The sequence below is a fragment of the Ostrea edulis genome, chromosome 4, assembly GCF_947568905.1.
Source record: "Ostrea edulis chromosome 4, xbOstEdul1.1, whole genome shotgun sequence".
Taxonomy (NCBI): Eukaryota; Metazoa; Mollusca; class Bivalvia; order Ostreida; family Ostreidae; genus Ostrea; species Ostrea edulis.
The window spans coordinates 74834945-74852894 of record NC_079167.1 but is presented as its reverse complement, the minus strand read 5'-3'; the positions used below and the strand labels follow the sequence as shown (position 1 = coordinate 74852894).

The following is a 17950-nucleotide window of genomic DNA, read 5'->3' as shown; positions in this document are numbered from 1 at the left end:
TGTAATGTTACAGTTATACAATCTGTAATCACACTGTAATGTAATGTTACAGTTATACAATCTGTATTCACACTAATGTAATGTTACAGTTATACAATCTGTATTCACACTAATGAAATGTTACAGTTATACAATCTGTATTCACACTAATGTAATGTTACAGTTATACAATCTGTAATCACACTGTAATGTAATGTTACAGTTATACAATCTGTATTCACACTAATGAAATGTTACAGTTATACAATCTGTAATCACACTGTAATGTAATGTTACAGTTATACAATCTGTATTCACACTAATGTAATGTTACAGTTATACAATCTGTATTCACACTAATGTAATGTTACAGTTATACAATCTGTAATCACATTAATGAAATGTTACAGTTATACAATCTGTAATCACATTAATGAAATGTTACAGTTATACAATCTGTATTCACACTAATGTAATGTTACAGTTATACAATCTGTAATCACACTGTAATGAAATGTTACAGTTATACAATCTGTATTCACGCTAATGAAATGTTACAGTTATACAATCTGTAATCACACTGTAATGTAATGTTACAGTTATACAATCTGTATTCACACTAATGTAATGTTACAGTTATACAATCTGTATTCACACTAATGTAATGTTACAGTTATACAATCTGTAATCACATTAATGAAATGTTACAGTTATACAATCTGTAATCACATTAATGAAATGTTACAGTTATACAATCTGTATTCACACTAATGAAATGTTACAGTTATACAATCTGTAATCACACTGTAATGAAATGTTACAGTTATACAATCTGTATTCACACTAATGAAATGTTACAGTTATACAATCTGTAATCACACTGTAATGTAATGTTACAGTTATACAATCTGTAATCACACTGTAATGTTACAGTTATACAATCTGTATTCACACTAATGTAATGTTACAGTTATACAATCTGTAATCACACTGTAATGTTAGTTATACAATCTGTAATCACACTGTAATGTTACAGTTATACAATCTGTATTCACACTAATGTAATGTTACAGTTATACAATCTGTATTCACACTAATGAAATGTTACAGTTATACAATCTGTATTCACACTAATGTATTGTTACAGTTATACAATCTGTATTCACACTAATGAAATGTTACAGTTATACAATCTGTAATCACACTAATGTAATGTTACAGTTATACAATCTGTAATCACACTGTAATGTTACTGTTATACAATCTGTATTCACACTAATGTAATGTTACAGTTATACAATCTGTAATCACACTGTAATGTTACAGTTATACAATCTGTAATCACACTGTAATGTTACAGTTATACAATCTGTAATCACACTAATGAAATATTACAGTTATACAATCTGTAATCACACTAATGAAATGTTACAGTTATACAATCTGTAATCACACTGTAATGTTACAGTTATACAATCTGTAATCACACTGTAATGTTACAGTTATACAATCTGTATTCACACTGTAATGTTACAGTTATACAATCTGTATTCACACTGTAATGTTACAGTTATACAATCTGTATTCACACTGTAATGTTACAGTTATACAATCTGTATTCACACTAATGTAATGTTACAGTTATACAATCTGTAATCACACTGTAATGTAATGTTACAGTTATACAATCTGTATTCACACTAATGTAATGTTACAGTTATACAATCTGTATTCACACTAATGTAATGTTACAGTTATACAATCTGTAATCACACTGTAATGTAATGTTACAGTTATACAATCTGTATTCACACTAATGAAATGTTACAGTTATACAATCTGTAATCACACTGTAATGTTACAGTTATACAATCTGTAATCACACTAATGTAATGTTACAGTTATACAATCTGTATTCACACTAATGTAATGTTACAGTTATACAATCTGTAATAACACTGTAATGTTACAGTTATACAATCTGTATTCACACTAATGTAATGTTACAGTTATACAATCTGTAATCACACTGTAATGTAATGTTACAGTTATACAATCTGTATTCACACTAATGTAATGTTACAGTTATACAATCTGTAATCACACTAATGAAATGTTACAGTTATACAATCTGTATTCACACTAATGTAATGTTACAGTTATACAATCTGTAATCACACTAATGTAATGTTACAGTTATACAATCTGTAATCACACTGTAATGTTACAGTTATACAATCTGTATTCACACTAATGTAATGTTACAGTTATACAATCTGTAATCACACTGTAATGAAATGTTACAGTTATACAATCTGTAATCACACTGTAATGAAATGTTACAGTTATACAATCTGTAATCACACTGATGAAATGTTACAGTTATACAATCTGTAATCACACTAATGTAATGTTACAGTTATACAATCTGTATTCACATTGTAATGTAATGTTACAGTTATACAATCTGTAATCACATTGTAAGGTAATGTTACAGTTATACAATCTGTAATCACATTGTAATGTAATGTTACAGTTATACAATCTGTATTCACACTAATGTAATGTTACAGTTATACAATCTGTAATCACATTGTAATGTAATGTTACAGTTATACAATCTGTATTCACACTAATGTAATGTTACAGTTATACAATCTGTAATCACATTGTAATGTAATGTTACAGTTATACAATCTGTAATCACACTAATGTAATGTTACAGTTATACAATCTGTATTCACACTAATGTAATGTTACAGTTATACAATCTGTATTCACACTAATGTAATGTTACAGTTATACAATCTGTATTCACACTAATGTAATGTTACAGTTATACAATCTGTATTCACACTAATGTAATGTTACAGTTATACAATCTGTAATCACACTAATGTAATGTTACAGTTATACAATCTGTAATCACACTGTAATGTTACAGTTATACAATCTGTATTCACACTAATGTAATGTTACAGTTATACAATCTGTATTCACACTAATGAAATGTTACAGTTATACAATCTGTATTCACACTAATGTAATGTTACAGTTATACAATCTGTATTCACACTAATGTAATGTTACAGTTATACAATCTGTAATCACACTAATGAAATGTTACAGTTATACAATCTGTATTCACACTAATGAAATGTTACAGTTATACAATCTGTATTCACACTAATGAAATGTTACAGTTATACAATCTGTATTCACACTAATGAAATGTTACAGTTATACAATCTGTATTCACACTAATGAAATGTTACAGTTATACAATCTGTATTCACACTAATGAAATGTTACAGTTATACAATCTGTATTCATACTGTAATGAAATGTTACAGTTATACAATCTGTAATCACACTGTAATGTTACAGTTATACAATCTGTATTCACACTAATGTAATGTTACAGTTATACAATCTGTAATCACACTGTAATGTTACAGTTATACAATCTGTATTCACACTGTAATGTTACAGTTATACAATCTGTATTCACACTAATGTAATGTTACAGTTATACAATCTGTATTCACACTAATGTAATGTTACAGTTATACAATCTGTATTCACACTAATGTAATGTTACAGTTATACAATCTGTAATCACACTAATGTAATGTTACAGTTATACAATCTGTATTCACACTAATGTAATGTTACAGTTATACAATCTGTATTCACACTAATGTAATGTTACAGTTATACAATCTGTATTCACACTGTAATGTTACAGTTATACAATATGTATTCACACTAATGTAATGTTACAGTTATACAATCTGTAATCACACTAATGAAATGTTACAGTTATACAATCTGTATTCACACTAATGAAATGTTACAGTTATACAATCTGTAATCACACTGTAATGTTACAGTTATACAATCTGTAATCACACTGTAATGTTACAGTTATACAATCTGTAATCACACTGTAATGTTACAGTTATACAATCTGTATTCACACTAATGTAATGTTACAGTTATACAATCTGTATTCACACTAATGTAATGTTACAGTTATACAATCTGTATTCACACTAATGTAATGTTACAGTTATACAATCTGTATTCACACTAATGTAATGTTACAGTTATACAATCTGTAATCACACTGTAATGTTACAGTTATACAATCTGTAATCACACTGTAATGTTACAGTTATACAATCTGTAATCACACTGTAATGTTACAGTTATACAATCTGTAATCACACTGTAATGTTACAGTTCTACAATCGCCAAAAATCTATAATAAAAGCGTACGTCTACTGACACTATATGTTATTGGATATGATCCAAGACAAACAATTATTCTATGCAATATCTGAACATCCATAAATGATGTAGAGAATCATCAAGTTACAGGTATCATGTATAGCGATATTGATAGGAAATAAACGTCTTTCGTTTTTATTGCATACGAACAGATAATTTGGTTGTTATAAGAACAAAGATCTAGATAATCTCTCCTCTCCTGCAATTCCAATGTCTTTCGAATTCCACAATTATTGTACAGTCTGAGGGGGGTTGCGTGAGTTATATAGCCCTTTTTTTTATTATCTGGAATTGTTCGGTTTAAAAACTTACATTGGCCCATAGTAGGGCTGCAATCCTTCAAAAAGCGCATAGACCTAACGTGTACCCTCGTGTTAATATATTGGATGTGCCCCTATGGTAGTAGGATATTCCTGATCTCGGCTGAGATTCGGCTCGGTGAGGGTGTCAGTCCAAATATCCAGCCGAACCGAATGTCAGTCGAGAATAGGATATCCCCAGAGAAAGCCATTTCAATATTTACATCTAAATTCCAACAGGTTGATTTTGACCAAAAAAAAAAAAAGAAAAAAGGAGGGGTGTGTGACAGTGGCTGCTTGAATAATCTGTTCTGTCATATGTAACTACTGTAACAAACGGTAAATGTAATCATAGTACTTACATTGACCACCGATTTACAAAAGGGATTAGCCCAAAGGGTTGTAGAAAGCTTCAAACGCTTAGAAATTTACTACGTTTACGTTTGAATTTAAGATTTTTGTAACCTTGTGAAGAATAACTCTAAAAAATTTTCTTCCACCAAGGAACTGAAGAAAAAAAGCCGCCTGTCAAAAACATTCCGAAATTTTTCTAACTTCCGTGCGTCGCAACTAGTTTCTATTGTAACAATGGTTTGGATTAGCACTCACTACTAATTTGAAAAAAGTGGAGGTGGAAGACAGCCAATATATCGTTCTTCGCATGTTAAGGAGGTATGCTACACCAGAGAAATTTGATGTAGATGAAAAGTGGAGGATATGTACAACAATATTTTGAAGTTGAAAATTTTCAAATTTACTTTATTTAGTCAAAAAATACAGTTTTAGTAGTAGGTAATCTGAAAAAAATTTAAAACCCCTGCTGGACTCGAACCTGCTACCTACAGTTCAGCAGTCGGTATTCAAACCCACTGAGCTACTCGGCTAGGTATTTAAATGGAAAAGGAAAAGACAAATATTGCTGATATCGATTTTTTCATCCATGTTTTAAAGGAAGTCAGCCATTATGACGATGTAGAGTACCACCTTAAAAAAAAACAAAACTTAAATTTGTATGTAAAACAAACGAACCCTCCCCCCCCCACCCACCCTTCACGTTGCAATGTATATTTGCGACAGTAAGGCACCGTACATCAAGATGCAACAACTAGTATTTCAACTGCATTATCTACTTGATATATATGTACATACCCGTTTTCCATTTTTGTGATGTCATGTTTAAGATATACATTGTATATTCCGGTCCTCGGTAGGACCCGATCTCCGAGTATTTATAGAACGGATCAGGACGGTGCACATAATCGTCTAGAGGGGTGGCCTGAAGAAGGCCTGCAAAGGAGGAGAAAACAGCCACCCAGCTCCACATGGTGTCGTAGGTTGTCAATGAGAGGGCGATGGCGGACCTATCTAAATATTAAGTCATTTGATTGTCTTATGACTTAAATCACAGATAGTGTGTATGTACGGCTCCCTGCACCCTGATAATGTTTGACAACAGATAAACCGACCCATCGTAAAACAGGGAAGTTTTCATTCACGAATGTCAGAGGTATTCCATCGTGACAACGGCTAAGGGTGGACAAAAATAAACCCACTTCCTGCTGGAAATTTAAATCACATACATTGATATAAACGGCTACGTAAACTATTGGCTGAAATTTGGTTCCGTTTGAAGAACCACTAACAGACCTACATATTTGTTGTTGTAGTTCTAAGTTGAATTAGAGTTATGTTGGGTATGCCAACGATTTCCAAACATCAATCCAAAGCGAAATTTAATAAAAAACCAGATTTAATTAAAGGGACTGGTTCACGATTTTTGAAAGAAATATTGTGCATTTTTGGTGTTAAACATTAAAAAGATAACTCATTTGATATTGACAGCCAAATTTTGACCTTCTGGAGGCAAGAATAAAAGCAATATTTTAGTCTTAATTAAATCTGTGTTATGTAAACAAAGACTCAAGCCTTTTTCTGTATACAATCAAACCAGTGAAATGTCAATTTCGTAATACAAAGCATCTTAATTTTGCCTGGTCATATATTTTACTTTTTAGATGACACGTTTTACCCAAAGAATGCTGGAAATGTGAAAGATATAAGCTTAGATCGATATCCATTTCTTTTGAAAATTTCTTAAACAATACATGTATACCGCAATCTTTGTTTACAACATAATTGATAAACCCTCTAAAATGAGTTTCTGTGAAAATGTATAATCTTATTTTTTATATGAAATCTTTTACATTAGACAGTAGATTTTGATCATTAAACGTGAAAAACAAAATTTTTGGGAAAATCGTGAATCAGCAATCTGATTAAAATCAGATAATCGATCCGCTCCTCTTTCTTCATCTTGTCGTTACACGAGGCTCGTGTAGCGACAAGAAAAGAAAAGAAAGAAAAAAATGAAGAAAAAGGAGCGGATCGAGGATCTGATTTTAATCAGATTGGTGAATCAGTCCCTTTAAATAAGATAAACTCTTAGCAAATGATGTTTCTAAGCGATTTGTGAACAGTGTTGAGCGTAAAGACGTTAAAATAGTGAGAGAGAAAAATCTAATGAATAATATAAAGTAAATGAGCATTTTCTCTCAAGACCCGTATCTCTCTAACTCTGAATATGAAGAATGGTTTGCTGAAAAACGTCGAATCTGAATTACACGATAGAAAATAACATTGATTTTTTTCTTATCTTAGTGATGAAATAAAACGTGACAAGCTATTAACTTTTTTTCAAATTATTATTTATTTATTTACTTACAAAAGAACTGCTAAAAAACCCAATATCTCGCAGTCTGTGGCCTAAAAGTAAAGCGGGCATGGAACTTTAGCTTGATGATATTATTGTAAAGAAATGTGTGTCCCACTCGATCTTTGAATCATCCTTTCGATTCTTTTTATTGTACATTTTCTTCTTAGTTTAATGAATCTTTTTTCCCCGCTAACATACACTCCAGTTACTAGTACAGCATTAAAGAGGAATACCGAACTTAAGATGCACGTGGAGGTGGGGGTCATACTGGAATCAGCATGACCTCCTGTCTGTCCGTCTGTAGGTGTATCTGTAAACTTGACAGTCTGTTTGTGTGTGTATATATATGAGCCGTTCCTAGCAAAAAGGGTCCTTAAGTATATTAGTTCTAAAATATGAACTATAGATAATATCCCTCAAAATATTGGAGCAATGCTGATTGTCATTAAAATATTACAGTCAATCAAAGATGACAACCAACTCCTGATTGGTATCCATGACCTTTTTCTTTACAAGTATGCAGAACTGACTTCACATTTTTTCATTATGACGTTTTTTGAAAAACATTTTTTTGGAAAAGATAAGAGTCCCTTTTGCTAAGAACGGCTAAATAATCACAACTAGGTACTGATAACTTTCACCCCAGCCCGGGGTCGAACCAACGACGTACGTACGGTACCCACCGCCTAGCAAGATTGTCAAACCAGTGCGTATGTCCACTCGGCTACAACGACTTACCTATACTTTTATATATATATGTACATGTATGTATGTTTGTATGTATGTATACAGTTTTTTAAAGACAGCATATGCTTTTTCTATCACTTTTATCTTCATATTTCTTCCAATCATTGTACTTTCTTGTCTTCTCTTGTATGTTTTCCTATTCTCTAGGTTCTGTGGACCCATGATTGGAAATACGATATCTTATATAATGCAAGACGGATGTAGCCCAATATCGATTGATGCGAATTTTATTTAAAGTGCAATCCATCTTGTTAGGCTTCAGTTTGTAGCATTTTGATCTATTATCATTCTATCGCATAAGACTTGTATGATGTAGAGCAAACTTTGGATGTTGCATCTGAATTACGAGAGTGGAGGGGGGGGGGTCGGATCACATGCTCCAGTGGCGTAGCTAGGTTTGAAATATTTGTAAGCAGAAGGGGGTGGGGGTGGGGGCAGAATCGTGATATGTAATAAAAATTTAACAATTCAGTCGGGCTCGATATTCAGTATTTTGTGTCTACAATCCCAGAATGCATTGCGTACCAAATAGTTTCAAAATGGAGCACATAGCAATAGAAGTTGTGCTCATTGGATAAAACATTTTTGGTTTTTTCATTGTGTAAGTGGTGTTTGCAATTTATGTAATAATCTATGTACCATTAACCTTTATTTGAGCGATTGATGACGTTTGATTTGTGGATATATTTCGGGAAAAGAGCGATACATTGAAGAATTCTTAAACGTTTCTTGTATCCATGCAAGCTACTTCTGAAGTCTATTGTATTTATCTGATGAAAAAGAAGTTGTGGAAAATAAACTTCTTTCAGTGATTTTTCTCACCTTTGGGGAATAATGCTGATATTGATGCAATAGGGGAAAATGCGTTGAAGTTGGACAAATTAGATATCTTGATTTAAAATTTGTTCTAAAGTTATACACGTAGTGTTGAATACCAGTTTAGTATTTTTTATCAGCAAGCAGTAATGATGCTTGAACATAAGTCAGACATAGAAAAGACATTGCAGTTATTGTTTAAATATGTTTAAAATGTATTGAATTTCACTCGTGTTCATAAACTGTATTTGGATCAGCAATGGTTCGGTTGTCAATTTTCAAGACACATAATTTTGGAGTTATTTTAAGACAAGCTATTTTGAATAGCTTGAAAAAGTTATTTTAAACTATATTGCTAAATCAAGAGATTATGCAGGGGTCTATGTAGAAATCATCACTATCAATATTAGAATAAAAATCTTCTAGTTCCTTATGATGGTATCAGGAGAACTCGTACCCAGAAATTTGGGTACGAGTTCTCCAAGAGAAGTCGTACCCATCAATATCTGGGTATGAGTTCTCCTAGAGAAAAAAAACAGAATTTTATTTTTATCATATAGATATCTGACTAAAAGTTCTCCTGGAGAAAAAACTTTGTAATGAAAATCTGGGTACGAGTTCTCCCGGAGAAAAAACCCCACTTTGTCATTTTATTAAATGGATTCTCCTGGAGAAAAACTATGTTTTTTCTGTCACATAAATTTGGGTAAGAGTTCTCTTGGAGAAAAACTTTGTCGTGAAATTTTGATACGAGTTTATTTCATTAAGAATTGTACCATTTTAGGTATTGTTTTTTGTTTTCATTTGAATTGCTGTTTGGCATGAGACTATAATTAGTATTATTATTGCAATTAAACGCTAATTTTAAACATCCCACATAGTATCTTTATAGCATATGCCTACCTCTATTTTCCTGCACGTTGAGAAGAATTTATATGATAAATTGACAAAGTTTTTCACCAGGAGAACTCGTACCCAGGTCTTTATGACAGAAATGACAAAGTTTTTCTCCTGGAGAACTCATATACCCAGATTGCCATTTGATAAAATGACAGTTTTTTCTCCAGGAGAACTCATACCCAGATTTTTATAATGCAATTGACAAGTCTCTAGCAGAACTCGTACCCACATTTCTATTTGTTAAAGTGACAAAGTTTTTCTCCAGGAGAACTCGTACCCAGATTTTTATAATACAATTGACAAGTCTCTAGGAGAACTCGTACCCACATTTCTATTTGTTAAAATGACAAAGTTTTTCTTTGTCAGTCCTTATGATTCAATTATGAAATGGAAAGATGTTTATTTAAGGTAGTACTCTACATCGTCATAATGGCTGACTTCCTTTAAAAACATGGATGAAAAATCAATATCAGCAATATTTGACTTTTCCGTTTCCATTTAAATACCTAGCCGAGTAGGTCTGTAGGTTAGAATGCCGATTGCTGAACTGTAGGTTGCAGGTTCGAGTCCAGTAGGGGTTTTAAATTTTTTTCAGATTACCTTCTACTAAAACTGTATTTTTTGACAAAATAAAGTAAATTTGAAAATTTTCAACTTCAAAATATTGTTGTACATATCCTCCACTTTTTATGTACATCAAATTTCTCTGGTGTAGCATACCTCCTTAAGCTGTAAAGTCAAAGTGGCATCACCATAAACTGGCTGTCAATCTTTGCTCCCATGAGATACAAGTCAATGACACTTTTTTTTTGTTAATATGTATGATCTGTTGATAGGAAAATCGTTAAAAATGAATTTGGTAAAATGTAATGGTAGTAGCAAGGTAAATGATGATAAATGTTAACATCCACCATGATCAAGAATAAGAATGGTGAAATGTTGAACCTTAGCAGCAATAACCAGTGAAGAGTCTAGATGAAAACTTGTGTGTACCTGCATTCAAGAATTACATCAATGATGATTGGGATTGAACTTTTTATACACAAGGTTCTCATCAATCTGTATAAACCACTTTTGTGGAATCTTACACCATCATTCAATATTCTGTGTGAATATATTCATGCAGTACCAAAATCGTTCTGGAAGGTTGTGCTATTTTAAAGATTTAGCTAATTGTTTGTATTTTGGTTGTGAAGGTGTGAACCATGGGATTCAAACAATATTAAGTGGATGAGATGCTAGGGTGTCTCAAAGTTAGCTGCAACAATGGTTGGACTTCAGCAAGAATTATGAAAGACTTTCTCAAGATTTAGTGTAGAAATCAGATATTAATTTGAATAAATCCAAATACTACTGAAGTGTTAAATCTCTCAGATTATACTTGAAAGTTTGAAAATTCTTTTAAACAAAGATTGCAGTGATAACCAAATCACTGAATAGTACTCCATAATATATGCAAATTATATACCTCAATGAAAGTCAAGATCAATTAAAGAGTGTAATTGCTTGAATATTTTCTATTTGATGAAATGATTTTTTTATGTATTTTATTTAGACTTGAGAGAAACAAAACAGTACCATGGCTGTATACTTTGATCATCGTTTGAATACTGACCGTAGTGGAATAAATGTTGACACACAATGGTATGACGGTAGTCCAATTTTAGCTGTCAACACGTACAGTGATGAGACCGGAGGATCGGTGAATCTTTTCCTTGATGAGGTAGATGAAATCAAAATCATTCTTTTCACATGACATGCAGTTGAAAGGATTTTAAAGCATTAAATCAGGAACTGCATTGATTTTACAAAGTTAAAGGGAAAGGCAACCCTAACCACATTGTTGCTTTTATGAATAAAGTATTACTTACTGATATCGTAAAAGACAGTCTTTATCAACAAAAATCTTTGCCTAACGAAAAGTAACGATTAAATCAGTATCAATCTATCAAATATTTTTATTTTAAATCCCCCACCGCTAAGAGAGCGGCCATTAAAGTTTAATTTATGACGTCACACCGTTTGTTCCGGTTTATTTCATCTGCAGCACTGAAAACATGACAAGTCACGAACAGTTAAGTTTGGAGCCGTATATATATATTTGAGACTGTTCTTTTGCAAGAGGAAAATGAGAAAAAAAGACGTTCAGTCGAGTCGCAGACCAGGCAGACAGTACACGTTTCTTCATACAAATGTCTCAAACCTCAACTTGTTATTACGAAAATGATGGATCCACAGTATACATAGTCTTTTCTTTTCAGATGACTTGGTTGGGTCAGGAATTTCTAAAAAAAAAACCAAAACAATAATAATAAATTAAGAAAGCCCCAATTTCCCCCCCCCCCCCCCCCCCCCCCCCCCCCCCCCCCCACATCTCCCCTGCGCATTAGTGCAATTAACAGCTTTACAGGAAGGCATCAACATATTCGTAAAATCTACCACGCCATGCACATCTTTGATGATCTTAGAATCTCATCAAAACCGGAACAGTTGGTGTGACGTCAAAATTATTGATTTTTGGGGTCTTGAATACAAAAGAGTTCCACATCATGGCAGCCTCTATAGATGGCGGAAATTTCAAAATTTAACGTTTTCAAATTAGTACGGAAGCTTATCTAGGCCATATATCAGCAGAATAGTATGACAAATTTTTATCATATAATTAATCCTATCATTTATCATGTAAATGTTTTTTGGTTTGCATTGCCCTTTAAGGTGTATGGTGAAGTTTAGGAGTAATTGAATTTGGGATCTGTAATTCTATATTTTCAGGGAGAGAAGTTAATGAATGTTCCACTGACTCGCACTTGTCAGGCCACAGCTATTGCCTGGCATCCCACGAAAAAGATCCTGGCTGTTGGATGGGACAATGGAGAGTTGCTGATCTGGAATGAACATGATCATGAACTGCACGAATCTCTTCCTTTACACAAAACCAGTATCACTGTGCTGGGGTGGAGTTCAGCTGGTACACGACTGTCCTCTGGAGACAAGGTTAGAATATGAAAATGTCAGGCAAAAAATGTCTGACTACAGCATAATTTAATTGCTTTTGTAACATGCAATTTCATTGGCTGAGCAACATACTTATATTCAATAACATAACATACAATGTAGAGCATCATAATGTCATTAACAGGACATTTTTCCTTAAGAGTATTGAGTGATAAATTATATCATTTAGAATAAATCAAAACAGTGTAGGCAATTGGATTATAGCATAACTTTTTGCTGATAGATTGCACTTTTATAAACTGTAGTCAGACTAAGTTTGATTTAAGTTACAGTATGTTATAACCCAAATGCTATTTAAAATTCAGTCAAGTATTGTAATAAGTAGTGTAGAAATAAGAATCAGTATTCAATTTTCATTTAATGATCAGGAATATGTAGCATGATTAATCAGGGAGTAATTAAATTGTTTAGTGTATAAAATCTATTATTATATTTAAATTGATTTGTAGTCTGGCGTACTGATGGTATGGAAAGCTGATGCAAAAGGTAGGCTCCAACAGAATCCCCTACATCAGCACCACATACAGGAACCACTGAGAATCATGCTGTACCGGCCTGTCCCCCCACCGGATCCTAACAAGTATGTCATGAAATAATAACCAGTTACACTTATAGGATAAATATTAAATAATCCCTTACACCAGCACCACATACAGGAACCACTGAGAATCATGCTGTACCGGCCTGTCCCCCCACCGGATCCTAACAAGTATGTCATGAAATAATAACCAGTTACACTTATAGGATAAATATTAAATAATCCCTTACACCAGCACCACATACAGGAACCACTGAGAATCATGCTGTACCGGCCTGTCCCCCCACCGGACCCTAACAAGTATGTCATGAGTCACAAAGTGGCTTAGACTGCTAAAGGCAGATTTTTTATAAGAAGGAGGAATAAGACAATATTGCAACCGTGACATTAAGGGCTGTTCCCTTTCAATACATCTGGGGGATGCTATATAAAAAACCAATAAATGTGGGAGAGAGAGAACTAAATATGTACCTTCCCAACAATCTCATCCCAATACGCAAGATCGCGACTACCTTTTCCGTCTTGGTTTTAAATTTTACTTTCCCATTTCAAAGTCTCGCGAGACCCAGAGTATGTGAGAATTTGGGCATGTTGCTAAATAATACCAGTTCTGCAACTTTTGTCGTGATCGATTCACCTGATTTTAACGATGGTGCACTATCATTGCATTGCAGTAGACTGTAGTAATGATTCAAGAAAGAAACAATACGCAGAAATATCCACAAATGATAGATTTTAATGGAAATGTGGTGGATTTTTTCCCACTGCTGTCAGCCAGGAAATTCCCGAAGCTGAGAAGAGCTTGCGTCAAAAACATTTAACTTCTCGAGCTAAATTCAGGAGTTCATTTTTCCTGTATCCAGACGTTTTTACACATCTTTCATTTTAAAATGCTTTTAATTGTGGAAAGCACATGTTAAGTCGTCTTCCGATGCCATGTTTGAATAAATAAAAAATGCCCAAGATCGACATGCTTTTCTGGACTTCTTTACAAGAGAGTTCCACTAACTCGATATTTACGATCTTGCGTATTGTCAACAGAATATTAAAGACATGGCACCCCAGAGCTCTCTCAGGTAGATTTAAGTGGAACAGTACCATTATAGGTAATTCTTAATAATTGCAGTTGTCTGTGAATGTTTGCAGATACATAATCTTATTTTCAGTGATATTGCACAGCTGGCCAGAGCTGCTGTTAGTGGTGATGAAAGTGCTCTAGACATGTTTAACTGGAAGAGAGGCAAAAATAATGCAAGAGGAGGGGCGTCATTTGGAGCTCAAGAGTCATTGACTTTCTTTGTGGGTGGAGCTACAGGTTTGTGTTTAAATTTTAAGTGTTTTTATTTTTAAAAAAATCAACTTTTACTCCCTTCTTTATAAAGAACTTATCTTAAATAATGAAAGAATACTGATCAACAGCTGTGTATATAATTGTATTTACAAAGTGGAGAAAAAAAATGCGAATTGCAAATCTTTTCATCATTACTGTATTTAGTGCTCATTAGTTTTAGTGGTTAAGCAAGACCACAGAATCAAATGATCAATAAAGTATAGATTTAATTCGAAAGAGAAACAAATTAAGTGAAACTATCCATGAATTTATTCAAATTTACTTCTATAAAGAATGACAATAGCGGCATACTTTCGTAAGAAAATTGATTTCATTTTCTACAATTGAAATCTTCAGGCTTTATTTTTCTTTCATGCCAGATCAGAAATTGTTTTATACAAAGATATCTGGAATATTATTCCACGCTAATTACTGTGAAGGTCAATTATTCATTTACCTCTGATTGTTTTCTTGAGTTAACTGAAAGGATTTTTCAGTATGATGTTTGTTGATACCAGGAAGTGATGTGTATTTTGGTTTTTTTGAACAGGTGGTGTGTACTTTGTGAATGATGCAGGCCAGTGTACACAGATCTTCAATGCAGACGGGCCTGTGATGACCTTACTGCACTATGATGAAAAGAACCTGCTGATCACTGTTACTGAGAACATGTTGCTGACTCAGCACTTTATCACGCCAGAGGGAGAAGCAAGGGAGGTTTTGAAGGTAAAGTATTTCCTCCTTATTCAGATTTCTCAGGAGAGGTTGGAATAATTTTACATCTCTAGATCAATCCTTTGGGGCAAAAGGGCATGCTTGTTTTTGGTCCATCAGTTTGAAACTTTAATCTTGCTCATCACTTTTGAGCTGTACAAAATACAAGCTTCATACTTGTTGCATTGAAAGGTCAAAGTTATTTCAAAGATAAGGAACAGATGTCCTCAATTGGACACAGTTGAGAGCTTAGTGTTTAAAAAATGTACCTTTGTTGCCAGATTTCTCTTCACAATTTGCTTTGCTAACATGTCAAATATTCTGTGGCATTAAACATACAGGTTAAAATGAGTGGAAGAGGAGAGCAGCCCACCATTGTATGGGCGGGAGCGGGGATCCTGGCTACAGCACTTGGAGAAGGTGTTGTAAGGTAAAGAGGAGAAAATGAATCAAAATATTGTAAAAATGTATACAAATTATAAAATATCCATTGCTCTTATGATGTACATATAATGTATGGCAAGTGTTAACAAGTTTGGTAATGATTTACTTGGAAGTTGAGATTTAATTGTTGTGTGTGGCAGGATGTGGGATCTGGAACACGAAGACAACTTTATCCTATCCCTTGAAGGCCATAGCAGTTATGATCACAACGAGACCATCAGTTGTATCTCATACAGCCCAGAGAAAGGTAGGATTGGGAAGTTATGGTTTTTATCATAGAATTGGAAATGTGTGGTATGCATTTTTGAAATGAAGATGTGTAATTTTTGTAAAACCAGTGTTTCTTTTTTTTTGAAACAGGAACCCTGGCAGGAGGCACAAACATGGGTAACGTGGCCCTGTGGAAGTACTCCCCTCCGCTGGGAGGAAAGGTAGTGGATGGGGAGATGAAGTGGAAACTACAGGCCCCAGCCACTGTGGAGGGACCCATCAAACAGATTAGGGTAGGTCATCATTAAACATAGTGTAATAGAGGAATGATTGACTAAGAATGTTAGAGTAGAGAAAGTCATTAAACAGTTTAGGGTAGGTCATCATTAAGCATAGTGTAATAGAGGAATGATTGACTAAGAATGTTAGAGTAGAGAAAGTCATTAAACAGTTTAGGGTAGGTCATCATTAAGCATAGTGTAATAGAGGAATGATTGACTAAGAATGTTAGAGTAGAGAAAGTCATTAAACAGTTTAGGGTAGGTCATCATTAAGCATAGTGTAATAGAGGAATGATTGACTAAGAATGTTAGAGTAGAGAAAGTCATTAAACAGTTTAGGGTAGGTCATCATTAAGCATAGTGTAATAGAGGAATGATTGACTAAGAATGTTATAGTAGAGAAAGTCATTACACAGTTTAGGGTAGGTCATCATTAAGCTTAGTGTAACAGAGGAATGATTGACTAAGAATGTTAGAGTAGAGAAAGTCATTAAACAGTTTAGGGTAGGTCATCATTAAGCTTAGTGTAATAGAGGAATGATTGACTAAGAATGTTAGAGTAGAGAAAGTCATTAAACAGTTTAGGCTAGGTCATCATTAAGCATAATGTAACTGAGGAAAGGAATGTTATATAAAAAAAAGAACTTTTACATTTTGGAAGATGTTTGACATTTGCAAAGTTAAGAAACTATTTTGACATTATGTTATGGAATCTCATACTTTTGTTTTTAGTGGGGATCAAGCAAGCACCTGCTGTCTGTCAATACGATTGCCAATGTGTTCATGCTTAATGAGCAAGTGATGAGTGCAGGATTTAAGGAACAGGTACTTCAATTACCTATTTGCATAAATTTTTTGCAGGTAGAATAGATTAAGAAAATTAGCAATGTAAAATGTATATTTCAATGAAATGGTTTGAAAAAACATCTTTACAAAATTCAAATTTGCAGACTGCAGTGGTTCAGTATGGACCCAGCTCCCTGTCCATAGAAATGTTTTCCAACATGGACCACCATGACCTTAAGACTGATGTCCAAGTGAAGGGCATATTTACAACCAAAGTGAGTTATGTTTATGTGCAAGTGAAGGGCATATTTACAACCAAAGTGAGTTATGTTTATGTGCAAGTGAAGGGCATATTTATAACCAAAGTGAGTTATGTTACTGATGTGCAAGTGAAGGGCATATTTACAACCAAAGTGAGTTATGTTTCTGATGTGCAAGTGAAGGGCATATTTATAACCAAAGTGAGTTATGTTTAAGTGAAGGGCATATTTACAACCAAAGTGAGTTATGTTTCTGATGTGCAAGTGAAGGGCATATTTACAATCAAAGTGAGTTATGTTTCTGATGTGCAAGTGAAGGGCATATTTACAACCAAAGTGAGTTATGTTCATGTGCAAGTGAAGGGCATATTTACAACCAAAGTAAGTTATGTTTAAGTGAAGGGCATATTTACAACCAAAGTGAGTTATGTTTATGCAGTTCTACTTCTAGATATTTAATTATTGATACAGTACATAGGCAGAGGGGAAATATATGTGTTATTTTTTTCCCAGGATGCATTAGCTGTGTGGAATGGTCGCCGAGTGATGACCTACGAGTATTCTTCTGACAAGACTACAATTAAAGCAGCTGGTAAGTTAAACATTTTGGGTGAGTAATGTTTGA

At 33.5% G+C, this 17950-nt stretch overlaps 2 protein-coding genes across 6 annotated transcripts in view; one reads left to right on the top strand and one right to left on the bottom strand.

Annotated features, from left to right (window-relative positions):
* The window catches only part of LOC125669544 (autocrine proliferation repressor protein A-like), a 36786-nt gene extending 30632 nt beyond the window's left edge, over window positions 1–6154 (bottom strand). For 3 of the 4 annotated variants that reach the window (XM_056163783.1, XM_048904121.2, XM_048904122.2), the window contains exon 1: window positions 5721–6149. In XM_056163783.1, the coding sequence (XP_056019758.1) occupies window positions 5721–5895 (175 nt within the window). In that variant the 5' untranslated portion in view covers window positions 5896–6149. Of the gene's footprint in view, window positions 1–5720 lie in introns of all 4 variants that reach the window. The other variant, XM_056163784.1, reaches the window with a different exon arrangement.
* A 2393-nt stretch (window positions 6155–8547) lies between these two features.
* Window positions 8548–17950, top strand: part of LOC125670247 (intraflagellar transport protein 140 homolog) — a 34305-nt gene continuing 24902 nt past the window's right edge. Inside the window, exons 1-12 of one of the 2 annotated variants that reach the window (XM_048905324.2) lie at window positions 8548–8632; window positions 11303–11470; window positions 12520–12741; window positions 13212–13342; window positions 14467–14615; window positions 15181–15356; window positions 15686–15774; window positions 15929–16035; window positions 16149–16291; window positions 17012–17104; window positions 17230–17340; window positions 17839–17917. In XM_048905324.2, the coding sequence (XP_048761281.2) occupies window positions 11327–11470; window positions 12520–12741; window positions 13212–13342; window positions 14467–14615; window positions 15181–15356; window positions 15686–15774; window positions 15929–16035; window positions 16149–16291; window positions 17012–17104; window positions 17230–17340; window positions 17839–17917 (1444 nt within the window). In that variant the 5' untranslated portion in view covers window positions 8548–8632; window positions 11303–11326. Of the gene's footprint in view, window positions 8633–11302; window positions 11471–12519; window positions 12742–13211; window positions 13343–13373; window positions 13472–14466; window positions 14616–15180; window positions 15357–15685; window positions 15775–15928; window positions 16036–16148; window positions 16292–17011; window positions 17105–17229; window positions 17341–17838; window positions 17918–17950 lie in introns of those variants that run through there. The other variant, XM_056163782.1, reaches the window with a different exon arrangement.